Source organism: Calypte anna, chromosome 9 (assembly GCF_003957555.1).
Source record: "Calypte anna isolate BGI_N300 chromosome 9, bCalAnn1_v1.p, whole genome shotgun sequence".
NCBI lineage: Eukaryota > Metazoa > Chordata > Aves > Apodiformes > Trochilidae > Calypte > Calypte anna.
The window spans coordinates 4,326,327-4,354,315 of record NC_044255.1 but is presented as its reverse complement, the minus strand read 5'-3'; the positions used below and the strand labels follow the sequence as shown (position 1 = coordinate 4,354,315).

Here is a 27,989-nt window from a genome sequence, read left to right as displayed (position 1 = left end):
ACCTAAAACAAGTGCACAGCATATGGAGAGCAACAACAGGAAAAAAGGGGACCGACTGAGGCAGCATCTTCCCTTGCCTTACTAAACAGAAGCCATGCAATGAAGCAGTAGAGCCCTTATTTGTGTGTAGAACTTCCTCCCTCATTATGCAACAGTATAGGAAAAGAACTGACTCCTTCAAACTCCTTAGGGCAGTGGAACATCCCTAATTTTCCCTTCCCAGCTGCAGAGCTGTGAATTTAACTACAAATTCTAAACCAGAACTGTGAACTCAAGGACCTTGGCTCACCTCCTGAGTTATGAGTGAGCTGCTGGTGCTGTTACTCCTGTTCCCAGCATGAGCTGCTCCCTGGAGTCTCATCTTTCAGTGGAAGAAATTGCTCCTGCCAGCTGGGAATCCTAGCACGGGATGCACACCTTACCTCCTGTCAGCCCAAGCTTGGCCCAAGGATCTCCCTGCACTTAACCCTCCGCGGTTCTGCTGGATCACCCTCTTCTACAAATAACCCACAACAAAACCACAGTACAGGACCGGAACGCCGTTTGGTGAGAAGCAGAACCTCCCGTTGACCCCACGGAGGTCTCCGGCTCCCCCTGAGCAGCCACAGCCGAGGCAGAAACCCTTCCCCAGAGCAGAACCCAAGAGCTTTTCCCTCAGATTCCGGGCCCACCAGCGGAGCAAGAGGAGGTTTCTGCAGACAAACCCCAGCTCCGAAGCAGACCGGGACCGAAGACAGGACCCGGCACCCACCCGAAGTGTGAGGAGGAGGAGGGTGAGGAGGAGGAGGGTGAGGAGGAGGAGGGTGAGGAGGAGGAGGGTGAGGAGGAGGAGGGTGAGGAGGAGGAGGGTGAGGAGGAAGAGGGTGAGGAGGAAGAGGGTGAGGAGGAAGAGGGGAGCAGGGCCCAGTCAGTCCGGTCACATCCCCCGCCCCGACTGAGCGGCGGCCGCAGGGAGGGGAAGCGGCCCATGACTCATGGATCCGCCCGCTCCCCGAGACGCACCGGAGCGCTTCCCGCCGCCCTCCCAGCGGCATGGGAGTAGGGTACCGGTGTGCGGGGGGTCCCTCCGCACAGCCCCCGCACCCCGAGCCGATGCGGGGGTGCCGGGCGACACGTGTCCCCCCCGCGCCAATGGGAAGTGCCGAGACCATAGAGCGGAGCCCGGCGCCCACCAGAGTCCCGCCCGCCCAGCCCGTCTCTCTGCTGCCGCCATCTTGTTGGAGGCAGAGGAACGCATCGGGCCGCGGAGCCAAACCCGCGCCCTCAGCCCGCTGCCCGGAGGCGGCCTCCACCCTCCCCGCCTCTCCCCGTCCCGCGCAGTCAGCGGCGCCGGGAGCGGGTTTACCTCTGGTAGTCCCGCAGCGAAGCCTATGCTGGGTAGGAGGCCGAGGGGCCGGCCGCCATCTTGGTAAAGCAGAGGGATGTGCGTGACCTACCAACATACGGGTAGTCCCACCCTCACGTCCCTGGGCCGCCGGGTTGCCAGGAGAACCGAGCGGCCGCATGCGCGCCGAATTTCAAGCCCCGCTTCCCGGGTCCGCCCCCCGGGGGCAGGGCTTAAAGGGCGGGACGGAGCCCTCCAGCCCTCCCCTTTCCCCTGACGATCCGCGGGCGCGGGAGCTGTGGCTGGGGTGGTTGGCGGCGTGAGGGACAGGGCTGGCAGGTGAGCTCAGGGGGAGAGAGGAACCGGGCTGAGGGAGGTTGAGGCGGGGGGAAAGGAGCCGGGCTGAGGGAGGTTGAGGCGGGGGAAAAGGAGCCGGGCTGAGGGAGGTTGAGGTGGAGGGAGATGAGCCGGGCTGAGGGAGGTTGAGGCGGGAGGAAAGAAACCGGCCTGAGGGAGGTTGAGGCGGGGGGAGAGGAACCGGGCTGAGAGAGGTTGAGGCGGGGGGAAAGGAGCCCGGCTGAGAGAGGTTGAGGCGGGGGGAAAGGAGCCCGGCTGAGAGAGGTTGAGGGGGGCTGAGGCCGGGGGAAGAGGAGCTGGGCCTGAGGGGCGATGCTCTCCCCTCCCTCGGCGGTTTCTGCGCGGCTCCTCTCGGGAGGTGCGGTGTAAAGGGTGTAAAGCAGAGCTCTTTGCTCCCGCGGGTCGCGCTCTTCAGGCCGGGGCTGAGGGAGGAAGAGGCTGAGGAATGGCGGCCGTAGGGTGTTAATGGGGAGATGTTAGAGAGGAGGAAGCGAACGGACGGGGCTGCGGGGCCTTGTGGTTGCCTGGGCCGCCTGAGGTAGCAGCCGGCGGAGGGGGTCGGAGATGCAGTTCTCTCTTTCTGAGGGGGTGAGATAGCCGCTCCCATGGCCGTGCTTCAGAAGATGCTCTTGTAGCAAACTCCAGCCGGGTTGTGGAAATGATAGGGTGAGGAACATGACTGACCAGCTCCAGAGGAAAATCTGGACGCCTCTGAGACTGTGCTCCTGCCTGCGTGGGAGTGCTCAGCCGCTGCCTGAAGGGAATGCTCTGGGAAAGATCCTTGGTACAAGATTTCTGTGCTTGGCCCAATCTATTAAAATGTAACTGAAGCCATCTGCACAAAGAACTCTCCATTGTTTCTTGGTAGTCGTGAGATACTGTGCTCTTAACTTGCTTTTGAGAAGTATTTGGGTGACAGACAAGCCTCATGAATGAAAAGAATGTTCTGTGCTCTAGCAGTATCTAGTTTTGTTTGGCTTTGAAAAGACCTTATGAAAATGCTGAAACAAGGATCAATCACGCCACTTGTCAGGAATCACTCTGGGAAGAGTTGTTATCAGAGCAATCTTGCTTGATGATAAAAGTCTCAGAACCTCTTCAGTTGCTAAGTATTTCATAGGCCATAGGTTAGTATATTGTCTGAAATCAGATGTTGCAGCTCCTGGGTGTTATATTTATCATGAAATTTTTCTTGAGAAGTGTGTTATTCAGTTTTTATTCCTTGTGCATAATCTAGATGCCAGATTTTTGACAATAATATGTTCAGCTTCGTGTGAAACAATACCAAATTGCTTCAATTTTCAGCACCTTTATTCTTCCCCAGAACTGAGTCTTCCTTATGGGGGGGGGGGAGAGGAAAAAGCAGCCTGGTAACTGCCAACAGCAAAGTAATCATGGTGAGCTACAAAGTTGCATCTTAATAAACATAAAGAGGTGAAACTGTTTGTATATACATATACATACACACCTCAGGTTTGAGAAGCAAGTGCAATGGCTGCTTGAAACCATCAATAGTTTGAAAACATCTCTGTCTTTTGCCTAGAACAAAAAAGGCTGGGGTCCTGTCTGTCTGACAATTGATAGTTTGCTTTGACCTCAAGGTGGTTTCTTTTTGATGGCAGCCACAGAGTGAAAGTTGCTGAACAGAGAAGCAATTTGGTGTCCTTCAGATGAAGCCCAACTCGATGACAAAAATCTGCTTAGACAACAGGAGGAAGCAGACAAATCTGTAGAATGGAAATGGAAGTGAGGTATGCACTGAGTGGTATGCAGGCTTTTGGTTGGAGATCAAACCAAGGAAAGGACCAGAAAGTGGACTCAGCACTTCAAGATACAGCATATGCTGACATTTTTATATTGCCATAGCAAGTTATATGAGCTCTTGAACTCATGCCAGCAAGCATGTTAGAAATCCTCTCGTGTGGGCCAGTCTTTGTTTGCATAGAGGTGTTAGATGAGAGACTTTTCAATTTGCTTTTTTTCCTGCCTGCTATCTCACTGATCTGGCTGCATGTGAAAGCCTTATCTTGCCAACAGAAGCTTAAATGACTGAGGTTGCAGGCACCCAGGCAAAAGAGGAGAAAGTGTTTCATCTTGTAGCTGTTAGCTCTTTACAGAACACTGGAGCTTGAAATGAAATGGAATGTTGAGGGGAAGGAGGCTTAAAAAGACAAAAATAGCACATGAGTTATTCTTCTGAGCTTCGAGAACAGTTTCCTGTGAATAGGAAGATGTCTTTAAGCTGTGTGCTTGGTTTGATGAGTTTCTGGAGAGAGTGTGACATTTTCTTCTTCAGGCTTCAAAATGTCCTATGTCTAGTGCCACCATCACCCCCCCATCATGGGCCTTCAGTCCAACACTGTTATTGGGAGAAATGGGTGCAAAAAATTCTGTCCCTTGTTAATACAGAAGAGTCAAATGCTTGAACTCTGTGATGCAGAGTTTCAAACTCTGGACACCCCTTCAAGAGAGCTGCTTTTTAAATTTAATGTGCACAAGTGAACATGATATTGGTTTGGCTTTTGTTATGTACCTCGAGTCCTGTGTCCAGTTCTGGGCCCCTCAGTTTAGGAAGGATAGCAAGGTCCTGGAGCAGGTCCAAAGGAGGGCAACCAGGCTGGTGAAGGGACTCGAGCACAGACCCTATGAGGAGAGGCTGAGGGAGCTGGGGGTGTTCAGCCTAGAGAAGAGGAGGCTCAGGGGAGACCTCATCATTCTCTACAACTCCCTGAAAGGAGGTTGGAGCCAGGGGGGGAGTTGGTCTCTTTTCCCAGGCAACTCTCAGCAAGACAAGAGGGCAGGGTCTCAAGTTGTGCCAGGGGAGGTTTAGGTTGGAGATGAGAAAGAATTTCTTTCTGGAGAGGGTGATCAGCCATTGGAATGGGCTGCCCAGGGAAGGAGTGGATTCTCCGTGTCTGGAGATCTCTCCAAAGAGCCTGGATGTGGCACTCAGTGCCATGGGCTGGGAACCACGGGGGGAGTGGATCAAGGGTTGGACTTGATGATCTCTGAGGTCCTTTCCAACCCAGCCCATTCTATGATTCTATGTGTGGGGTGTTTTCCTCGTATGATTTTTATAAGCCAAAAAAACATTATCTTTTTTCAGATTTATGCTTGACCTTCCATAAAAATGTCCAAGGTAAGAATAACATTTCTGTCTACAGAGTGTAACAATGTGAAAAATATTTTGCTTTTAATCTGTAACTGTGTTCAAATCTGTAACTGTGTTTATACAACTATGTTTAAACATATATATATAACTTTGTAACTTGAACCATGATTGGTGGTGATGTTTATGCTAAACATAAATAGGACAGAATCCACATTTGGAAGACATTGGTATGGAAAGATTGTGATGTAAGACATGCTGAAGTATATTTCCTACATATTTGAACTGCTGCAATAACTGTACTCTTGGAAGGATTTAATCTTGGTCATGGAGTTACATATAAGCTCCCTGGTATATTTGAAGCTTCCATTCTGCTACTATGTTTTGGGCAGGAATCTTTTAAGAAAAGGATATTCTTGGATTTAATTTCTTAATTTACTAATAAAGACAACAGGTCTTCTGGAAAACCCCTTCATAAAGAATGTGGCAACTTAAAATATTGATATGCTGGGATTAAACTTGTTCTTGGTCCTCTGCATTGGTTATAATGGCTAAAACATCCATGTAAGCTTATTGGAGTGAAATAAATGATAAAAGGTACTCAGGTAATGTGTTTGAAGAGGGAAACTACAAGATCTCAAGATTTCTCTGCAGTATTTTCAGTAGTGGGTATTTGAAAGGCTATTGTGTAAATCCCTGCCCCTCTCCTTTAAAGGAGATTTTGAAAAGAGAACTTGTAGCAGATGGCTGTTGGGTCACTAGTTCTTCAGGGTTTCATCTGGATGTGGTAAAAAGAGATTAGAAATTATCACTTTAAATCTATGAACTTAGGACACAGGTTTTTTTATTCTAAATGGGTGTGAAGTCATTATTTAAAAAATGTGTGATTCATGAATGCACTTCATATTTCAATAAATAAATGTTTTTGGGGGGGTTGTTTGGTTTGCTGGTTTGTTTCTTTTTACCTAAGGGGACCTTGGCTCAATAGCTTAATTAATTGAAAAATTTTTAAAATTATTTTTAAATTCTAGGTGAATGCTGTTGTTGTTTAATTCACTGTGAAACTGTTGAGCTGTAGGAACACCTGTGTAGTTTTCTCTCTGTATGCCACGTAGTTTCAAAGCATTGGAAATAACTGAGAAAAGCAGTTAAACTAACAAGTTTGTCTTAAATAGTTGTTTATTATTGTCTGATCTTGTTTTTAGCAACAGCCTGCTCAATTTACCAATCCAGAAACCCCTGGCTATGTTGGATTTGCAAACCTTCCCAATCAGGTTCACCGGAAATCTGTTAAAAAGGGGTTTGAATTTACTCTGATGGTGGTTGGTAAGGAAGTGTTTTATAGTAATTTTCACAATCATTAGTTGCTCATAGAAAATTTGGAATTAAACTGAATGTTACTTCCACTATTGCAAGGCTTCTGCTTGCATCAGAAAGCTCTTCTGTACTGTAGCATTTACCTTTCTTTTATTGTATATTAATTCATACAGCAGTTGTTTTCTGCACTGCAAACCTTGTCTGAATAATGAAGTTGCAAGAGAAGAGCAGAAGTTTTGTTGTACACTCCAGTGATCATTACTTCCTTTCTTCTGTCTTAGAGGATTCAAGAATCCCATTTAAAATCTAGCTTTAAACTCTTCTTTCATTTTAGTACAATCTTTGTTTGCCTGCATTTTTCAATTGAGAGAATATTATTAAGGAGATTGTTCTATTTAAAATGTTCTCTATGCTTCTGTTAGTCAAAAGGATCTGAGCTCTGATCTTACCACCACTTAGAAATACTACTGTAAAAGAAGAAGGAGAATTGGGTTAGTTGGGTTGGGTTTGGGCTGTTCCTTTTTAGATAGATTAAGATATTTTTACTTGATTTTATTTTTGGGAGGTCAGCAGTTGTAATTTAAACTTTTATCCTATTGAGTATATTGAGAATCTGTGTCCAGTTCTGGGCCCCTCAGGAAGTTCAGGAAGGAGATTGAGGTGCTGGAGCAGGTCCAGAGAAGAGCAAGGAGGCTGTGAAGGGATCCAGCAGAATTCCTGTGAGGAAGGGCTGAGGGAGCTGGGGGTGTTGAGGCTGGAGAAGAGGAGGCTCAGGGGAGACCTCATCACTCTCTCCAACTCCCTGAAAGGAGGTTGGAGCCGGGGGGGGGGTTGGGGTCTTTTCCCAGGCAACTCTCAGCAAGACAAGAGGGCAGGGTCTCAAGTTGTGCCAGGGGAGGTTTAGGTTGGAGATTTGAAAGAATTTCTTTCTGGAGAGGGTGATCAGCCATTGGAATGGGCTGCCCAGGGAAGTAGTGGATTCTCCGTGTCTGGAGCTATTTCCAAAGAGCCTGGATGTGGCACTGAGTGCCATGGGCTGGGAACCACGGGGGGAGTGGATCAAGGGTTGGACTCGATCTCTGAAGTCCCTTCCAACCCAGCCAATTCTAGGATTCTATGATTCTAATCTCTACTGGTATCTGGAATAGAAAGAGAAATCTAGTGTGTCTGCAGACATACTTTGATCCTCTTAGAAGCTGGCCTTATTTTTGCAGGTTACATATCTCCTATGGTCATACTGTTGTGGAGCTGTAACTTCTGAGCTGTAACTTCTGAGTTCTGATGTTTGCACTCTGTAATTCTTGCTTTTAAAAAAGGCTTTTGCAAAAAGTACCCTAATAGAATTAAGTTCTTCATTACCTGTTGCCACGAGAAGTAAATCCCATTTGTAAGGCTCCTTGTCCAAGAGAGATCACAGTGGGAATGAGCAGGAGAGGTGGGGCAGTCCATGACAGGATGTGTTTAAGTTCTTAATTGTTTTAGATTCCAGTAGTCACAGAAAGAGTCTGTCCTCAAACCTTTCATTAGTTTTGCCAAATGATAGCCCTCACATTGCTTTTATCTTCTTTCTTTTGTAGTTCAGTGTTGGACAAAGTTGTCCCTTATTTTTGTCCTCCTTCTTTATCATAGTTGTTTTGCTGTATTTTTCATTGGATTTGCTTAGGATAACACCATAATAGATGCTTAAAATCTAAAGGTAAAACCAAACTACAAGGAGATGTTTCTCATTGTTATCTAACTTTGCAGAATTCACTGTTTAGTGATCCTAAACATGTGAACAGTTCTAAGTTCTTTCTCTGCTGCAACTAAATTTCCAGGTCTCTCTGAGATTCATTGCAGATTGTGCTGTGTGAAGCAGCTCTGGCAGAAAGCTATATAAAATTATATAGATCTAAGGGTTGTTTCTAGGTTCTGTTGAAATAGCAAATGGGGAAAAGTAACTGAAAAGCAATTAACCCCGCCCTTGCCTTAGAGTAAAATTTGCCTGCTGGTGTTCTGAGGGATAAAGGAAAACTACAAGAAAAAACTTGGAGAAAAGAAACTTAATTGAAAATTTGGAAAGATACAATTTTGAGATACAGAGTGAGGCAGTTGATCTAAGAGGAAATAAACTGTGCTTTAGATTGCTGGTTATTTCAGCAGTCTGGAATGTGAATTATTTAGAAATATACATGGGGTTTAAGTATGTTCTGTTTAAGTATGTGCCTGTATTGCATTATTATTCTTCATCAAGTTGCCATGCTTAATTTCCGAGCAGCAGAATGGTTCTGTAAAAGCACTGACACACTCCTGATCAGTAATTTTTCTCCTCTGCATTGTTTTTTTTCTGCTGTTATTTACTGTGGTTTGTGAAACTATGAGCTGGGGTTTAAAACTTTGGCTTCCAAGGAAATTCTAATCACTTGTATTTATTAACTATTTCATATTTATTCCTGTTATTAAACTAGGAATTTATCTAAATAGTTGTTTCATTTGAGTCACTGAGGTCTGACTACTCAGGTCAGTAGTTAGAATGACTTCTCATTTAATTAATCCTTGATGGTGACTATGAAAACTGATTTGGCTTACATGTGATAGCTCCCCAGACTGAAAGTATGGAATGTGCCACATAATTTATATATAAGTATATATAATTTTTAGAATATTTATTTTTAGAATATTTATTTTTAGAATATTATAATTTTTGTTTGTTTTGCTGAAATGATGCCATGCAGCTGAGTTACTCTGGCTGCATGTCTTTCACTGTTGAAGGCTGCACTGGTAAAACCTGATGCTGAGAGATGCATTCTGTAAGGCATTAAAAAACCAGAAATACACTGCACCCCATGATGGCTGCCTGTGCAGAAGGTCAGCAGTGGTTTTCTTCCTTATTTAAATTGATGATATGGCCCGGGTGAGGACAAACTTCTCACTGTGTGTGATCTTTCACATTCTGCAGTCACAGCAGAAAAACGTGCCTTAAAAAAGGAGACATGAAATGGGAAATGTTTAGTGTAAATTGATCAGGACTCCACTAGCAGGTGTAATTACAAATCATCAGTGAAAGCTCCAAGAAAGTGTCTTGTAAAGTTGAGGTGTAAAAATTATTAGTCCTATTGTTGTACCTTCTTGTGCAAGCTTTTCTAATGCAAGATATAAATTTGTAAATTAAAGATTTATATTTAACATGAGATCATGTGTACCCAGATGATATTTTCATGGTACTGAAATTATTTATGTAAATATGTTGAAATTATCTTTGCAATGAATCACAGGTGAATCTGGATTGGGAAAATCTACATTAATAAACAGCCTCTTCCTGACAGATCTCTACCCAGAAAGGATAATCCCAGGAGCTGCTGGTGAGCATGCTATTAGTCCAGTCTCTGTTTTAGCTTGATTTTTGGAGTCAAATACCTTTATATTTGGATTTTAGTTGCATCCAATAGAGATTACCAGCTGTACTAATTTCTAGAATATTTCCTCATACTTGAACTCTTTGTTAGAACTGGTTCCCTCTGCACCCCTCAGTGACCCAGGGGGACAGGGAACAGGGGTTTAAGGCCAGTTCACCACCCATTGTTTCTGCTGCTGCTTCCTCCCCCTGTCCTCTGCAGATCTTTTTTGCAGTTTTTTCTCTTTCCTGACTGTTACTCACAGAGGCACATCCAGTTTCCCATCTCTGCTCAGCCTTGGCCAGAATTGGAGCCGGATACTTTTCCAGGAGCTTCTCCCAAGAGCCACCCCACTGCCCCCCAGCTTACAGAACCCCACCACACTAACCCAAAACATGAATCTATTGCAGTTCTAAACATGTAACTTTATGCCTCCTTGGACTTGCAACTTGATTCCTTTGCTTTGCACAGATATTTGGTGAATGTGAATTTAATCTCCTTTTAAGTCCCTTATTCCCTTTTAATTCTGTTAACCAAGGCATACAATAATCCAAAGAGATAATATTGCAAGAAAATGCTATTTTTTTCCCTTCTTGCTGCTTGTTGAAGGACTTGCTTCAATAATTTATCATGTTAGCTGATGATTCCTTATCACTTTCAACCTTAGGAAAAAAATCCATTGCTTAAAATTAAGTGTTGTTCTTCAAACTGCTGATCACCTATAGTTTTTTTCTCAGTTCTTCTTGCCTTAGTTTCTACCTTACATTTAAGAAGAGTATTGAAATCTCCCACCCTCTAACAAAATCTGAAAGTTACTTTCTGAGTCTTGCTCTGAAGTTGCCAGGCCTTAGAGTAATATTTACCAGTAATATCTGCCAGTTTGCCTTTTGAGCTCTTAAAATGACAGTCATCTCAAAATGAAAGTCTTCAGTTCTGTCCTGAGAACTGAAATTTGTTGTTTTTTAGAGAAGATTGAACGCACCGTGCAGATTGAAGCCTCCACAGTGGAGATTGAAGAGAGGGGTGTGAAACTGAGGCTGACTGTGGTTGACACACCAGGGTATGGGGATGCCATCAACTGCAGGGACTGGTATGTACACAGAGAAGTGTCCATCTGTGTCTGAACCCTGGCAGCCTTTCAGGGTCCTCTGGGGGGACAGGAATAAGTAGCTGAAATGGGGAGATACTGGTAGTGATATGCAGTTCAGAACAGGAGGAGGACATCCTTGAGAGGAAAGCTGCAGAGCCAGGAACAAACACTCTGTGTGTGCCCTGCCTGGCTTGCCCAGGCCATACCTTTCTCTAGCATGACACCCTTATTCAAGAAATGCAGTTCAAGGGAAGAGGTGAATAAAGTCATTGTGCAGCATTATTAGTAACAGACTGGCTGATTCTCTTGGCCTCAGCAGAGACTGTGCAACAGGACTGCCCTTCCCAGAGATCCCAGGGCATGTGAAACAAACCCAAGTTGAGCAAAGGAAGGCAGGAGGGCTCTGCAGAGGGACCTGGACAGACCGGAGAGTTGGGCTGATTCCAAGGGGATGAGGTTCAACAAGGCCAAGTGCCGGGTCCTGCACTTTGGCCACAACAACCCCATGGGGAGCTCCAGGCTGGGCACAGAGTGGTTGGAGAACAGACAGAGAGGGAGCTGAGAGTCTGGATTGCCAGGAAGCTGAACAGGAGGCAGCAGTGTTCCCAGGTGGCCAAGAAGGCCAATGGCATCCTGGCCTGGCTCAGGACCAGCGTGGCCAGCAGGTCCAGGGAAGGGATTCTGCCCCTGTACTCAGCCCTGGTGAGGCCACAGCTTGAGTCCTGTGTCCAGTTCTGGGCCCCTCAACTCAGGAAGGAGATTGAGGTGCTGGAGCAGGTCCAGAGAAGAGCAAGGAGGCTGTGAAGGGATCCAGCACAAGTGCTGTGAGGAAGGGCTGAGGGAGCTGGGGGTGTTGAGGCTGGAGAAGAGGAGGCTCAGGGGAGACCTCATCACTCTCTCCAACTCCCTGAAAGGAGGTTGGAGCCAGGGGGGAGTTGGTCTCTTTTCCCAGGCAACTCTCAGCAAGACAAGAGGGCAGGGTCTCAAGTTGTGCCAGGGGAGGTTTAGGTTGGAGATTCGAAAGAATTTCTTTCTGGAGAGGGTGATCAGGCATTGGAATGGGCTGCCCAGGGAAGTAGTGGATTCTCCATGTCTGTAGATCTTTCCAAAGAGCCTGGATGTGGCACTGAGTGCCATGGGCTGGGAACCACGGGGGGAGTGGATCAAGGGTTGGACTTGATGATCTCTGAGGTCCCTTCCAACCCAGCCCATTCTGTGATTCTTATGGTCTTACAGCACCAGTTAATTAATTTTTGTCTACCAACAGGCTGGTTCATCAGCCCTATGTCTCAGTGTTTAAATGTTACCTTTGATACATCACTGAAACTACTGACCATTTGGAGTGAGGATGATTTCTGGAATCTCTTTGTTTTACAGTTTTAAGACCATAATCTCTTATATTGATGAGCAGTTTGAGCGCTATCTGCATGATGAGAGTGGTTTGAACAGAAGGCACATTATAGATAACAGAGTTCATTGCTGCTTCTACTTCATTTCACCATTTGGTCACGGGTAGGTGTTTCTGTCATTTTATTTCTTAAATTATTTTACTTCAGGGAGCTGATTGACTTAAATTTTCAGAATCAGATTGCTGTTATTTAAGGTAGTACTAGAGCTGCAGTAATCACCTGAGTTTTTTCTCTTTGTGTATGGAGCTCTACACTGATGTGAAAACAAATTCGTGGCTTAGATTTAGAAGAAATTTAACTTTTTCCTTATTTTCATTTTAGCCTTAAGCCTCTGGATGTTGAGTTTATGAAGGCCATACACAACAAAGTAAATATTGTACCAGTGATTGCAAAAGCTGATACCCTTTCTCTGAAAGAGAGAGAAAGGCTGAAGAAAAGGGTAAGTATTTTCCTAGCTTGCAGAAAGATGTACTTGGGTTGTAGCAACATGGTCACTGAAGAGAGGAGCATCCTCATTCTACATTACCCTGGTCCAGACAGGAAAAAATGCAATCTTACACAGAGTGTAACATGATTTAATATGTAGCTTGGTATCTGGTAAAATCTTTTATGCATTTAACTGAGAAATTTGTCCTTAAAAAGTTGCCTGCAAAATAACAGATTTCCTACTTTTCCAATTTTGAAATCTTGGAGGAATATTTAAATTAATTTGCAATTGGTAATTGTTCTCACCTGTTTAGTCCCAAAGCAGAAGTGTCTGCATCTATAACGTGCATCTATTTTTTACCCAGACAGTTTTATGGTTGAAAAATAGAATATTCAGTGATTTTTCTTATTTTGGGGCTTTTCTTCCCATGTCACTCCCTTCTAATATCTTCCAGTTCTTTCTTCCATAAGCAAGTCTTGCAGGATTTGATTCTGTATTTGCTGAAGGAGAAAAGAATGCAACAAACCATCATGAGTTAATAATAGAATTAACTTGCCAGAAGGCTCACACTTGGTCCAGTTTTTGCTGTTTCATTTAAAACTTAACCTATTATTTCAGTTATTCTGAAAATCCTTCCAGTTATCTTACCCAGCTTGCAATAGAAGTTGAGGTATGCTTTACTTTGTACATATTGTGCTAGAATTCTGTAGAAACTTTTTTTAAAGAGCCAAATTTGGGTTTATGACAAATGAATTCCAGTTGCAGATGCTATTCTTAGCAGATATGAAGACAGAAGAAAAAATACTTGTGCTATCTGTAGCTGTTGGGTTTTTAAACACTCCCACCTCTACCCCCAAATAGTATTTCAGGGGCAAGAGCAGGGATTTTCAAGCTGTTCAAAACAATTATTACTTCTGAATCCATGCTTTCAAATGAAAAAAGAAAAGAGCAAAGTTTTATTGTTTTTTTTTAAAAGTTGTATTTCTAATATGTAATTGATGGAGGATAGTGTTTATTTGAACATCAGTGTTTGTCTGAAAGTCTGCTGCAAGTAATTGTTCAGTACCATGAAGAAATGTGGTGTTTAGAAAGAAATACTTGCCAAGTAATCTGGGGACTGTGAGATACCTCTGAGACAGCCCCAAATTCCCTGTCTAAATGAAGTAATTTCACCTTAAGATTGAAAAGTATTGACTTTACATGCATATTATCTTGTTTTTTATAAATATAAGATTTTGGATGAAATAGAAGAGCATGGCATCAAGATTTATCACCTGCCTGATGCTGAATCAGATGAGGATGAAGATTTTAAAGAGCAGACCAGACTCCTGAAGGTATGCCTGCCCTTCCTATTTACATATGTTGATAATATGCTGGCTCAGACTGCTCAGATGCTTCTAAAACAAAATACATGACCTGTGCTGAGACCTTGAGTCACTTTATCTCTGTGCTCAGGCTTCTCTATCTGGAGGATGGTGGTAACAATTACTTCTTTTTTCCTTATACCTTCAAAATAAAAGCATTACAAAATATTACTATAACAAGTTCATGGAGTTGTTTGTTCTGGTTCATTATTAGCCTTTTTTTCTTTTACTTTCAGGCCAGCATTCCATTTTGTGTCGTGGGATCCAATCAACTCATTGAAGCCAAAGGCAAAAAAGTCAGAGGTCGACTCTACCCATGGGGTGTTGTTGAAGTGGAGAATCCAGAACATAATGACTTCCTGAAGCTGAGGACTATGCTAATGTAAGTTAGAAAATTGTTATTGAATTGTAGTTTAATAAATGATCACCAGGAAGATACTCAAACACTAACAGGAGTTTGGAGCATTTGTGGCATCCCTGGAGACATTCAGACTTTGCAGGAACTGCACCACAGAGGCTCCATAAGTTCTGAAGAGTCTGAATTAATTGGGGATTCTGTGAAAATAATATTTTGTCTAATTCTTTTGTTGAACATAGTGTTGTATTGCTATTCATGTCCCTAAGAACATAAAAGGGGTTATTCACACCTGCTGCTTCATGAAATGCCTCTCCCAGGAGGCCAGCTTATAATCAAGGTTGCCTCAGGGGCCTGGGGTGGTCTTTCTGGCACCAATTTACCTTTTAATTAACTTTGAAATCAGCACGTTAAATGGGTGTAGCTGCTGACCCAAGACAGTGCTGAGTGTGAGAGCTGATGAGCCCTGGTGAGGCCACAGCTTGAGTCCTGTGTCCAGTCTGGGCCCCTCAGGAAGTTCAGGAAGGAGCTTGAGGTGCTGGAGCAGGTCCAGAGAAGAGCAAGGAGGCTGTGAAGGGATCCAGCAGAATTCCTGTGAGGAAGGGCTGAGGGAGCTGGGGGTGTTGAGGCTGGAGAAGAGGAGGCTCAGGGGAGACCTCATCACTCTCTCCAACTCCCTGAAAGGAGGTTGGAGCCAGGGGGGGGTTGGGCTCTTTTCCCAGGCAACTCTCAGCAAGACAAGAGGGCAGGGTCTCAAGTTGTGCCAGGGGAGGTTTAGGTTGGAGATTTGAAAGAATTTCTTTCTGGAGAGGGTGATCAGGCATTGGAATGGGCTGCCCAGGGAAGGAGTGGATTCTCCAGTGTCTGGAGATATTTCCAAAGAGCCTGGATGTGGCACTGAGTGCCATGGGCTGGGAACCACGGGGGGAGTGGATCAAGGGTTGGACTTGATGATCTCTGAGGTCCCTTCCAACCCAGCCCATTCTATGATTCTATGAAGCAAGCTGATGGCACACAGGTGTTTCATCTTTCTGCTCTGTTTCTTCCTCCAGTACCCACATGCAAGATCTCCAGGAGGTAACCCAGGATCTTCACTATGAGAACTTCCGCTCCGAGAGGCTCAAACGAGGTGGCAGGTTGTCATCTTATGGTTCCCTGCTGCTTTTCCCTCCTCCCAGTTTAGTTCTTGGCCTCTTCTTCTCTGTCTCTCCTGCCATTTCATTGCTAGGATTTGGTAGATTGCAAAGAGCTCTGTAGCTCCAAGTTCAGTCTACCAGCTTACACTGAGTGTCAGAAAAAATACGAGATGAATCTGAAGAGGCAGTTGTGACATTAAAAAGGTACAGCCAGATTCCTGCTCTGTTTTAAGGCTTAAACACAGCTGGGTTGGAATGTTTGAGGTAACTAAGTAGGGCAGGTGTCTCTGATAAGACTTCAAAAATCTGGATGTCACTGCTGATACCTTAAAGGACTTTTTTTTTTTTTTTTTTAGAATTATTAACTGGTATATTTGGGCTTTGTCTTTAGAAAGACACTCAAGTCCCTCTGCAATGATTCACTGAACATGGCATAAATAATTTTATTTGCATAGCAGTCACAGGATAATGTCTTTCAGCCCTGTTTTGAGCTGTGGAGGGTAGGCCACAGCTTTTCTGGTAAGAGACAGGTGTAACATCCCACTTTTACTAAAACAACAGGGTCTGTAAGGGGGAGTTGTAGTGTTGAAAACTGGGTGTTTTCTGGCTTAGGTTTTTCTGTTGCTTCTCTTACGTTAACCACTAGAGGGTTTCATAACTGCACATTTCAGTGGCCTTGATACATTTTGCAAAGCTTTTTCTCTCCTGTTGTTGACATGGGTTTTGCCACATGCCTAGTCAGTCTTCAGGAAGTTTGTGTCTGCCTGTAGCATTGACCTAGGAGTCCAGTTTTCCCTTCAGAAGATGATTTTCTCCCCTATCTTCTGAATTTCAAGCTAAAAAAATTACTTTTTTTCCAAATTCCAGTGCCAGTTATCCAGCAGGTATGTACAGAAGTTTTAAAAGCAATGTAACCTAAGGTCATTAAGAGTAGAAATTATGCTTACTAATTTTTAGATAATTTAAGTTGCCTCTGCCAAAGAAGTATAGCAGTACCTTGCTATTATTTAGAGGTATCTATCTTCGTGAAACTAAAACACATTTTTCTACCTTGTCTAGTTAAGTGACTTAGGTATCTTTGTTTTTACATGCCTAAATTGTTGCTAGAGTGTGGTGAAGTGTACTGCAAGTGATGGAAGTTGAGATGTGAGTTTATTTCAAACATGCACCTACCCCCCTGGCAGTGCTGGGCAGTTAGTGCTTAATGACTTTATTCACTAATGTGAGGGGCTTTGGGGCACAGACAGTTTTTTTAGTATCTATTTTGTTCTATTAACCTTTTAACAAGCATCAGTTTATACACTTTGCACTTTTGATGGCCCTTATGTGACTAGCAGTTCCTTCCCCGTTGCATAGTGGGAGAAGAAGACAAATCTACTAGCAAAGTGGTAGTTAATCTTGAATATATAGTACATAAAAATATTCTTATGTTTGGTTTCTAAATGTAAAGTTGGGGTGTCCCAATTAAACACAAGATTGCTGAGATACTGACTGAAAAGGTGCTTAATTTTGACAGGAGTAATCAGTGCACTGTATTTTAAGATGTTATACAAAAGAAATCTTCTGTACTTGCAAAAAGGTTTTACACAAATAGGACTATACTAGAAAATAATCCAACTTTGAAGTCATAAATGCAGCAGAGGGTAAAAGGTTCCTTCAGCAGAAGGATCCCAGGTATGTGTAGTGGTTATTTCTGTGCTTTTGTTTATGAGTCTCTTGGTAGCAAACAGGGCTCATGAAGTTAGAGATGAACTGGAACTCACCAAAGGACAGTTTTGCCTTGGAGTAGCCAGGTTTCCAGATCAGGAATTCATTAGATCACTTGTTGTTTTATGTGTTCCTTCCATATTTTTGTTAACATCTTGTCCAGCATGATGCTGAGCTTTGAACTTTGATTTAGTTGCATTGATTGCACCAGTGAAAGAGAAGCACTGAGCATCTGTTTGCATATTTCTGAACTTTTTGTACCTGTGTGGTGCTCAAGCTGCAATGTGAAAGCCATCTTATCTTTAGATAAACTGGGATGCTTGAATTCTGCTCAGAAACAGTTTTTATTAATACCTACATACAAAGATCTCTTTTTAAAGTCATAACTAGAATGGCTTATACTTGCTCAGGGCATAACTTTATGAAGGGGGAAGGCATGAATTGATGTCTTACAAAATTAAAAACATGAATTGCAGCTGTGTGGAGAATGTGTTTCAGTTAAGTTTTTATTATTCAGCTGACATACAAGATGTGTTCTAAGAGGCTTGTTTTTTGTCAAAAGAAGCATTTTCTGGAAGTTCAAGATCCAAAACATATGCATGTTATTCAACAGTATTCATCTTATTTTAGGAAAATAGAAGACGAAGAAGTAAATAAAGACCAGATTCTGCTTGAAAAAGAAGCTGAAGTAAGATGACAGAACTCTATAATCTTGTGTTGGGGGGGAATTTTTTATTCTTGTATCACTGCTTTAGGTCAAGTCTTTTATATAATCTTGGTAATTCATTAAAGGAAAAGGCAGAATAAAGTGATTCAAGGTGCAGTAACAATGGAGTGAAAAGAGCTGTAGAGGAGTCTCAGGATACTGATTTGTTACAACAGGGGATGTAGGTGCACAAAGACACCCAACTGCAGTTCAGTACTGAGGTTGAATTCCCACCTGTCAGAGTAGGGTACAGTGAAATAATTTAAGTATTTCATGTGCAGCATGCTTGACTTAATCTTAGAGGCTGAGTTACAGGATTACCCTGTGTTTAAATGTTGCAGTGCTCTAAAATTGTTTCATCCACTTTTAAGAATGCTGCTGTTTCCTTGGATGAAATGCCTTTAATTAATTGCTTCCACCCAATCTTCAGTTGCAAGAGAGTTGGGAATAAATCCTGACCATTCTTTTAGTGGCAGATAGAGGTGTACTCTGGAGCGACATGAGCAAGCTGCTTTTCTTCTCATAAGCTTTAGTTCAGCACTTCAGCACCATCATTTTTATGCATTTAACTCAGAGGAAGCAAAGACTCCATTTGGGGATGCACAAAATCTCATTCCAAAGTACAGCTCATAACCTGCTTATTTCAGTCAGTATCCTTCCAACTTCTTATCGGATGAATGAGAGCAGAAGGTGCCATAACCTGAGCTTGTTACCTGTCAGACAAAGATAATGCAGAAATGTTTTATTCCTTAGATAATTAACAGTGTGGTGGCAGCAGAGAGCCACATTCTGAGGTGAGATTTGTCTTAAGGATTCTTCTGTGTTGCTTTTCCAGCTTCGTCGCATGCAGGAGATGATTGCAAGAATGCAGGCACAGATGCAGATGCAGATGCAAAGTGGAGAAGGAGACAGTGCAGTTCATGGACACCACGTATAAAGTCAGTGGTAAGATATCCTAACAGCTGCTTAAAGGGTTTTCTTTTAACTACTTATTATTAAGAAGTTTTGGAAAAACATTTCCAAGATGAGCTTGCATAGGTTTCAGTCTTGGATTTAATTTTTAAGGCTTAACTGCTGTTAGTGATTTGAAATGGCTTAGAGCCAAATTAGTGTGTGTCAGGGTTTAACACTGCCTGGCAATTAAACTGAGTAACAGGCACTCTATTAATGTCTCTCTCCTCCTTGATAAAGAAAGGAGAGAGACTGATGGGTTGGAAACTAAACTACACAACTTTAATGAAACAGTAATGATAAATAGGAAAAATTACCAAATATATACAAATAGACAGGAAAATTGATCCCAGGTTCCTCCCCCCTCTCCCCCAATAACTCTCACATCAGCACAGAGGCTGCAGGGCAGCCCTGGGAAAGTCCAGGCTGGAATCCTGGGATCAGCAGCAGTTGGGAGCTGGAGGCTGGAACACACAGATTCAGGCTGGAATGGATCAGGAGCAGAGGCAGAGGAAGGGATGGAATCCTCCCAGGATCTTGAAGCAAAGAGGGAGAGGAGAAGAAGGGGAAGCAGGAAGGGGTTTGAGCCTGGTGATCCCTCCAGTTTCTCCTGAGGATGAGGTGGATGGGATGGAATCCTCTGTTTGGTCACTTCTGGCATCTCTCTTGTCCCTTCCTGCCCACAGGAGGCTGCAGGTGGGATCTCTTTATTCCTTCTGGAGGGTAAAAGTTTTTCTCAGAGCTGAGCAGTGTCCTTGGCTCTGCACACCAGTCTCTAGCAGTAACTATAAACATCAAGTGTTATCAGTCCTAGAAGCACACACTGTCTGAGAAACTTGCTGTTCATTTCAGCAAGTGCAACTACTTACAAGAGACTGAGCTAAAAGCAAAAGTACAAGACAGAAAATCCCCTTTATCCTGGCCCAAACCAGGACAGTGTGTTTGTGTGTGAGTATATGGATTCATATATACATGCAATTTTTCTTAAATACATACAACATATGCTGTCAAGAACTGTGGAAGGAGTCTTTGAAATGGTGTAAAAAGGTGATTCTCAAGCACAAGATGAAGTCAGTTTCATTGTGACTTTTTAAATGCTTGCAGTTTTTTGGGGTTTCTGACTGTGATAGCTGATCTGAAACTATTTTTCTGCCTTGTTTCCAGGTTACTTTATATCCTGACTTACAAGATCTTCTGGAATGTTACACCAGACTGGATGTGTTTTGCCCAACATGTGACTTGGAGTTGACTTTAGAGTTTAACATGGATATGCTTTGTAGAAACTCCTGTGATAAGTATTTTATAAAATGTATTCAGTTGGTATTTTATATGTTACCCACAGTTGAGTTTGGTTTTGTTTAGTAATTCTTATAGTCAGCATATTAGGGGTACAAAATAGACATTGAAACTTTTGTAGCCTGGTAAGATATTTTGGTTTGTTTTTTTAAAATACTGCTTATTATCTCCCTGCTTTTAACTTTGCATTACATTTAGAAGCAACCATCTGTCAGTGGCACCTTGTTCAGTGACATAAACAGTCACCCCACTAGGGATCCCTGCAAGGTTAATTTTATGTTCTTTGCAGCATTTACAGGAATGTCTTTGTGAGACTATCAGCCCTTTTTCTGCCTCTGTTCAGTGCAGATGATTTCCTTGGACTCTGCAAGTATCAAAACTCAAGCATGTCTTGTGTCTTAACAAAAGAAAAGAGAAAATGCCTCTTTAAAAGGCACACTGTTTTATATGACAGGCATTTTTTCTTTCAGATTTAACCCTGAGGGACACCTATTCCTTACTGTTTGCATGAACTATTTTACTCTATTACAGAGTTTTTAAGCTTCTTGTAGGTTAGCACAATCAGTCATGCTATTTTCTGACACTACTGTAGCCAAATAAACTTGAAAAATTCTGATACTGTTAAATGAGGTAAACTCCAAAGAATGGTTTTCTATTTGTGGGTGTTTCCTATATCCAAATGCATAAGAAATTCTATAATTCCTATTATTTTCATACCTTTTTTAAGGGCATTGCAGACTTATTTGTAGGATGAAATATATACTAGCACATTTTTTTTTTTTGATCTGTGCCTGACAGGATCAATGCAAACTGTATTTTAAGGTCATGCTCCAAGATAGCAGTATTACTTTGAAAGCAACTCTATTATGCTTTTTTTTTCTTCTTTTTTAAGCCAAGGTCACTTTCCTTCACACTGCTAGTGAAGGAGACTTGTTTTATCTCAACTGGACTCCTACATATCATGTCTGGTGTTGTATTTGCAGTAGATAATAACAGCTTCTAGTGTGCAGCTACATAGCTGGCAGGGTAAGCAATAATACATCAGGGCTGTTTTTTCTATTACTTCTAATAAAGCCAGCAATCAGATTTCTTAATCTGATCTGTTACAAAATGGTGTTGTCTGAACAGCTCATAAATAGAATTGCAACTTTTTTCTCTTCTTCAAGCTCAGGTGCAGCTGTGATTTTATTATTTTTTTTAATGTTTTCTTGAAAAAATTAATAGAATTTCTACAGCTGATGTGTCATTCCAGTGGGTTAAATATAAATCTGCTAAGCAGCTGAAATTTTTACCTGCCTAAAACTGCTGTTGATGAATTGTTTTAATTTTATATTCTTTCTAAAACTGTGAAGTAAAATCCTGCATCTCAGCTTTTACCTAAGGAGCTCCAGTTTTCTTCTCTATCACTTACAGAGTTTTGTACTGCTCATTTAACCTTCCCCTAACAAAGTGACAAAAGTGAAAATGAGAATCTTTGTGTACACTGAGGTGCACGTAAGTGTTAAGTCCCATTTTGACAGATATTTATGGTCAAAACTTAGAAAAATGTCTAAGTTCTTGTATGACTTTTTCAAAAGAATGTGTAGAAAGAAAGTAATGTGGCAGTGTTGTCAGAAAACAGACCCCAACACCTTACTTGTTTCTAAATCTTTTTATACATTTGTGTGACACAGTTGTCATAAATTTATCAGAAGTTACTGTAAACTTAACTCACTGAATACTTTGTCAAGTCTCATGCTGGGCTTTAGTTGCCACAAACCTGCTGGGCTTTTTTTCTGGTAGTGGAATATTTGTCTGCTTTTAAGCTATTTGTTTGGTGTCTTGACAAAAAAGTGTTTTGAACACAGTGTGTTCCAGATGCTCTCTGCTTTGCCAAGGAGAGCAACTCTGGGACAGGCTTATTTTCACTTCTAAGATTTGTGTAGGTCACTATAAGCTGCATTAGTGCTGTGAAACCTGTACTTGGGAGGGAAACAGATCTGAAATGTATGCAGAGGGGCAATGTTTGTGTGTATAACTCTGTGTAAGTTGGTTTGGTAGCTTTTTCCTGTATTTTGTAACAAAAGCAGATTGTCCATCCATTTAGTGCTGTTTGGTCACTGCCTGTGGAATCATTTTAGGCAATGTCTTAGACTTTGAAATGTCATGTATCTACTAAAATGTCAGCTGAAGTCTTCTGTTTCATTCTTAGGCAAATAATTTTTGATCTGCAAATTCCAGCAGAACAAATACTTTCATATGGTTGTTTTGTTTTGGTTTTAATAGGAAAAAGCAAGCTTAGGGCACTTGCCATTGTAGCTGAAATACTTCAGACAGCTGATTGCTGCTGCTTCCAAAACCTTTGGAGCTGTCACAGTGTGCCTGATGTCTCTGAAGGGCTGTTTCCCCTTCACTTTTCTTGTGATGGTGTTGCAGCCAATGGATTCATGGTAAGACACAAAAGTGAGTCTCTCTCTCTTCAGATTCGGTTTCAGACAAGCTAAACTAGAAGAAAGACTTAAGAGACAAAAAGTGGATGTTGTTTGGTTCTGTTAGAGCAACAGTTTTTATTTTATGAGTCAAAATATTTTTGAATTTGCAGAGGTTTATAATTGGTATCAAAAATTACTTGCTCTTGGTACAAAAATCTATTATATTTTGTCCTATACACTGCCTTTAGCCAAACTATAATAAAAATGCTAAAATACACTGTTCCTTTTTTTTTTTTTTAGTGATTCTTTATTACAACCAACCCTAGCAATCTTAATTTTCTTTGTGGTGATACACTTTAAACATAAGGGAGGAATGCAGATGTGTGAATACACTGATGAAGCCATGTGAAACACAGGCACCCTCACAATGAAGAACTTCTTTCTAATATCTCATCTAAATCTCCCCTTCCCAGGTTAAACTCATTGCCCCTTGCCCTATATACTGTACCTTTGGGGTGATATTTTGGAGGTTCCACTTGTCCTAATTAGTGACAGTGATTAGTCTACAGAAGGGTTCCATTTCTGAACGGAGTGGTTGGAACTGCCCTCCCTTGACTCTTCAGCAAGGAATGAAGATCATTGACAGCCTCTTGTGTACCTGTTTCAGGTCCTGTGTGTTAGGATGGTTGCGCTGGAGATCAGATTTATCATTTGTCCTTAGGCTTTCCATTTAGTTGACACATGTGGGTTAATTAGTCACACCTCCCTCTCGCTCTTCATCAACACTAATGACCTCAGAGTAAATGACTGAGAAGAAAGCTGTCTTGTGATGCTAGAAGAGAAGAATGTCTGGCATTTCATTAACAAATTCTAACAAAAAGGACAATACTCAGCCTTTTTCTTAACAACACACTTGCAGTTTGTTATTCTGGGCAGCAGTGTCAAAAGGTCTAGAGCAAAAAGGCCTGGAGTTTTTATTGCTTTGTCTTCTACAAAAGCTTGAAATCAGAATATCAGCACAAGATGGAAAGAAATGAAGGTCAGCCTTGGGAATTAGGACTTTGTTGTCAGCAGAGCCCTCTGTTGTTTATATCTGAGTAGACAGCATTAGTGCAGGGAGTGTCTTGTTTTCAGGTAGCCTGCACTGCTCTGAGTCCTGTTTATCAAGTGGTTGACCAGACCTGAAGGGTTTGAGTGTCTAGAATGGACATGGAGAGGCACACCACATGTTTATCTTCTGTACCCCAAAGGAGGATTTCCATCAGGGTTTTGCTAGCTTGTTTCACAGATATAGTAGCTAGGAAAAAAAAAAAAAAAAAGTGGAAAAAATAATTTACTAACTTCTGTTTCTTGATATTGGTGTGAAGAAAAATGTTACTTTGGGGAATTTTCTGGGCACTAAGTAGCAGCTCCTGAAATGCTGCATGCTTTATGGAAGTACCTGAAATAGAGGGCAAGCAGAGTTGTTAACTACTGACAGTCTGGGAAATGTGCAGGAATATTATCCATAAAGGTAGACTTGAAAGTGTTGCTCAGGTAGAAATTCAGTAGGAAGGACTCCATGAAATAACATGATCTTCCCTGTCTGCTCTTTTCCCAGTGCTGTGTGTGGAATAGTGCACAAAGTGCTTAGCACTGGGCCAGAAAGCCAGAAAGAAACTCTGAAAGGATTACTGCAGTGGAAAGAGAAGTTTCATTTGTGTGATTAAAACACTTCCTAATGCCACTTACTGTCAATTTTCCAGCAGTCAACAATTCCAGAGCCCATTTCTCAGGAGAGTCTGCTAGTAAGTTGTTGTCTGAGAGCCCTGCCTGTCACCTCTTTCTGGACATGCTTGCTGGCTGCTCTGGGATACAGTGCATTCTATTTATTCAGACAGCCTGGAAGGCAAAAGGTTGGGAATGCAGTCTGATTTACCAGCAGGGCAGGTACTTTTCCCTCTGCTAGAGCAGCCACTGGTGGTGTAGCTGTGTCAGACTATACAGGCAGAATCTTACAGCACAGCATTCTAAAAAATCTCTTCATCTTCCAAAAGAGCAGGAGGTGGTGTTACCTGCTTGGGTGTCCTTTTACAGGAGGATTTGACTGATGCTGAGCTCAGCCAGTTGTTGGCAGTAGCCAGGTGGAGAGCATGTGGAGTGAAGCTGGATTTGTTTTTTTAATTCTGGGTCAAGTCCAGAAATTGGGAATGGAGGGATTAGGAGGAGGAAGAAGTTTGTCTAAGGAGTGGTTTGATGGCCAGGTTTGTTTACAGTGCAGCCCAGACGTGAGAGGATTGCCTAGGTCTGGCTCCCAGCCAGGTGAGGGAGGGTGTGTCAGGGAGTTTCTGCAAGGGAAGATCATCTGATGAAGCTCAAAGTTTGCAAATTTAGTTTCGGTGCTTGAAATGCAGTAGACAAATGAAGCTGCCTCCCACCTACAGGGAATGAATGAGAGCCTGTAAATCTAGCAAGGCAGAGGAGGTTGTCCAGCTATCTCAGAGGAGTGTGCTCCTTGGAAACTACCCCTGCAGACAGCCTGTGCTCTTGTAAGAAACAAGTCCCACAAAGTGAGGAGGTGCAGTGCTTTGATTGCTGTGGGAAAGACTGAGCTCCTTGGGAGGAAAAGAATGAGGGGAGGTACTCTGCCAAGCCTGGGGCTTCCTCCTGCTCCCTTTGTTTGAAAACCAGCATAAATGGTTTGGTAGGGTTGATGCAGCTAATTGTTTATGCTCTAGTCTCAGCCTTCCTTGGATCCTCAGCATCTTCTCTGGTGATGTAACTGCTGCTTGGCCCATCAGATTTAAAGTCCAGCCATGTTCCAAGAGGGGTCCACATTGCCAGATAGGAATTTCTGCTCCACCACATAAGTCCCATAATGCCAGCCATTAGCAACTTCACTGAGTTACTTTGCTCAAGCTCCTCAAGTTGGCTGTTGTCCTGGTTTTTTTTATTGAGAAAGAAATTAAGGTTGGTGGGGTAAAGAGAAGAAATTGCATAATTTTGATAAATCCAGTCCCATCAATTAGATCTTGGATTAATCTCCTGAGGGAAGTGGTGGGTTCTCCTACACTGGCAGTTTTAAGACTGAGCTTGAGAGGCTGCTGGGCCACCTCATTTGAACCATGTTTTTAGCTAGAAAGGTTGAACTGGATGATCCTTGAGGTCATTCTGTGATTCTATGATTCATTTTTATAAGCAGAAGGCAGAAATTCATGGGAAAATTCCCGTGTAGGAAACAGGAGCTCCCAAGATATGTGCAGATAGTTCAGCATATTCTATAGAATGATTAAATAAACACAACCTAAGAGCTGATGCAAAGCACTCATTAAAGCAGATACTGTGCTGCTTCAACAGCATATTTATTTAAAAAAAAAAAGGTGGGGGGAGAAACAGTGACAGTAAAATGCTTTGTCCAAACACACCTACTCCTGTGCCTCATATTTGCAATTCTCCCATTGTTTTAATGTTATTAATTCTTATTTTTAAGAGGCTTTTCTATAAAGGAGCCTGGGCCCTACTGTTCCTCAAGTGTTACTTGCTCCAAGCCCTGGAGTTTTTTCTCTTGGAGAGGTGTGGTTTGGATTCAGCAGTTGGCTTGCTGACCAGCACTCACTTTGGGAAGCAGAAGAAAAACCCACCTGTTTTTAATCTTCCTTTCATGCCCAGCAAATAGGCTGTGTGCTTTATTTGAAATTCTGTATTTGAAATAAAGAAAAACAGTGTTTTAAGAAGAGCAGTCTGGTGTCCCCCAGCTGTATGGAGCCATGAAGCACTGGCTGTGCTCAGTTTCTTCCTTTCAGCATCAGTGGGGAGTTCTGTGCTCCATTTCCTGCCACAAACACCTGGAACAATTACTTGAGTTTTGGGGGCAGAGAGGGGGATGCTAACACTTCACTGCTGTGCTAGCAATCCCCCATTGCTTTGCTTCATTTTTGAAAGTGACTCTGAGTGTTACTGAAAACCTCAACACAGGTTTATTTGGCAGTAAAATAATTGCCATGCTTACCCGTGGTGTTTGTAGATCCTTTGTTTTCTTTTTGTCCTGAAGCATCCTGTCTATGAAATAGGACTGGGTTTTTTTTCTCCTCTGACATCCATGTTAGCTGGGCTGTTGTGGTGCAGACTGACTACTGGGATGGGAAAAAAGAGGTGATCTTTTTTCTTGTTAGAATTTCATGTTTCAGGGGAGGGGTGGTTTCTGTTTGCTGGTGCCTCACTTTTCCCGAAATACACTTCCAGAAGTTTTTTGATGTAGATCTTTGAAGCAATGTACAAGTTGTGACTGGATTGAACCCTAGAGCAGCTCCTCTGAGGTAACAGATACCAGCCTGACTTTATGGGTAGGGAAATCTGATTAACCTCAGTGATATTAAAAAAAAAAAAAAAAAAAGGGGGGGTGATGAGGGAGAAGCTTTCTGACACATTGGTTATATGGGGGGGTATATTTAGGCCTTGCTGCTTCAGACCTGCTGTGTTTACCTCACAGTAAAAGTTTTGGTAAGTAAAAAAGAGAAGTATATCACCCAGCTCTAGGAAAGACTGTTTCATACCTACCTACCTGTAACAGCCAGGAACCTCCTATGCATCGTAAAAAAACTTAGGATTCAGTTTGGTGCAAATTTAGGGAAATTCTGGAGCTGTTTTGCCAATTTACCACGTGGGGGCAATACTCAGTCGGGCTGTGTCAGCTCTTCCACAGCTGCCCACAGAGGAAAAGGAGGGAAGGAAAGGAAAGGAAAAGGGAAAGGCAAGGCACAGTGTTCACCTGGCCCCGTGTTTCAGTGGATGTGGCTCAGCAGCCGTGTTTCTGTGCAGCTCCTAGCCTGTGTATGCTCCTGATTTTTGTGCTGTTGGTTCAGAACTGCTGCTGGCTACAGACTGAACCTTCAGTGTAGGAAGAATGTGTTGAGACAAGTACAGTAATCAGGCTGAAAGAAATTGCAGAGCAAGTGCCTGCGTGTGGCTGTGTGCGCACACAGGTATGAACAGATGCTGTGCTTAATGTCTTTGTTGTTACTGCCACTCTCACCATGGGAGCTAACTTTAAATACACATACAATTATGAAAGTCAAAGTAAGTGATTACAAAAAAGGGTTGCATCCACTCATTTTTTTTCCTAGTTGACTGGTAAAATTTTTTCTTCTATGTAAGCACCCATGCCTGTTCTAAAGAGCTGGTTAATGTTGAAGGTCATAGTCTGAGGCCAGTGGACTTTGCACTTTGTACATGGCAGTGTAATTATTAGGTAGGGTGCAGGTAGAAGGGCTCCTGAAAAATGCCCCAAAGAGGAAAAGGCCAAAAGGTTACCCCTGTGAGAAGTGCTATGGCACAGTTGGGATGGGGGAGGCAGGAGCAGTTAAGATTGGAAGTGGAATACCCCACACAGAGCCTACAACTCTGTGTGTCAAGGAAATGGGATTCTGTGGGTGGTTTAGCAAGATGCTGCTAAGGAAAAGGACCTTGGACATTGTGTCTCTGCAAGTAGAACAAGATGCATGTTGTCAGTTTTGGAAGTACCTGTATTCATTACTCCTGAAGAAGAGTGTTTCTCCTGTGCCTCCAAGTCAGTTTTAACAATAAGTGAACCTGGTGTAAAAGAGTAATTTTGGAAAGTAATAAATCCAGGGGAGCAGGTGGGGGGGTGTATGCATTACTGATTCTTTGTGCTGATCAT

At 42.7% G+C, this 27,989-nt stretch overlaps 2 protein-coding genes across 6 annotated transcripts in view; one reads left to right on the top strand and one right to left on the bottom strand.

The window, feature by feature from the left end:
- The window catches only part of HDLBP (high density lipoprotein binding protein), a 39,185-nt gene extending 37,680 nt beyond the window's left edge, over positions 1-1,505 (bottom strand). Inside the window, exon 1 of the mRNA XM_008500844.2 lies at positions 1,346-1,505. The gene's annotated coding sequence lies outside the window, so the exon portion shown is untranslated. The remainder of the gene's footprint in view (positions 1-1,345) is intronic.
- On the top strand, positions 414-22,608 carry SEPTIN2 (septin 2). 5 transcript variants are annotated; one of them, XM_030455983.1, is made up of 13 exons: positions 414-773; positions 4,788-4,820; positions 5,996-6,116; positions 9,362-9,448; positions 10,448-10,571; positions 11,949-12,083; positions 12,302-12,419; positions 13,640-13,741; positions 14,008-14,153; positions 15,179-15,262; positions 17,600-17,657; positions 18,511-18,620; positions 19,791-22,608. In XM_030455983.1, the coding sequence occupies exons 2-12, from the start codon at positions 4,812-4,814 to the stop codon at positions 18,610-18,612; spliced, it is 1,086 nt and encodes a 361-aa protein (XP_030311843.1). In that variant the 5' UTR covers positions 414-773; positions 4,788-4,811; the 3' UTR covers positions 18,613-18,620; positions 19,791-22,608. The 5 variants fall into 5 exon arrangements, with proteins under 5 accessions (XP_030311843.1, XP_030311842.1, XP_030311841.1 ...); XM_030455982.1 differs by having other exon boundaries at positions 415-758; XM_030455981.1 differs by lacking the exon at positions 414-773 and adding an exon at positions 907-1,038.
- The last annotated feature ends 5,381 nt before the right edge of the window (positions 22,609-27,989 follow it).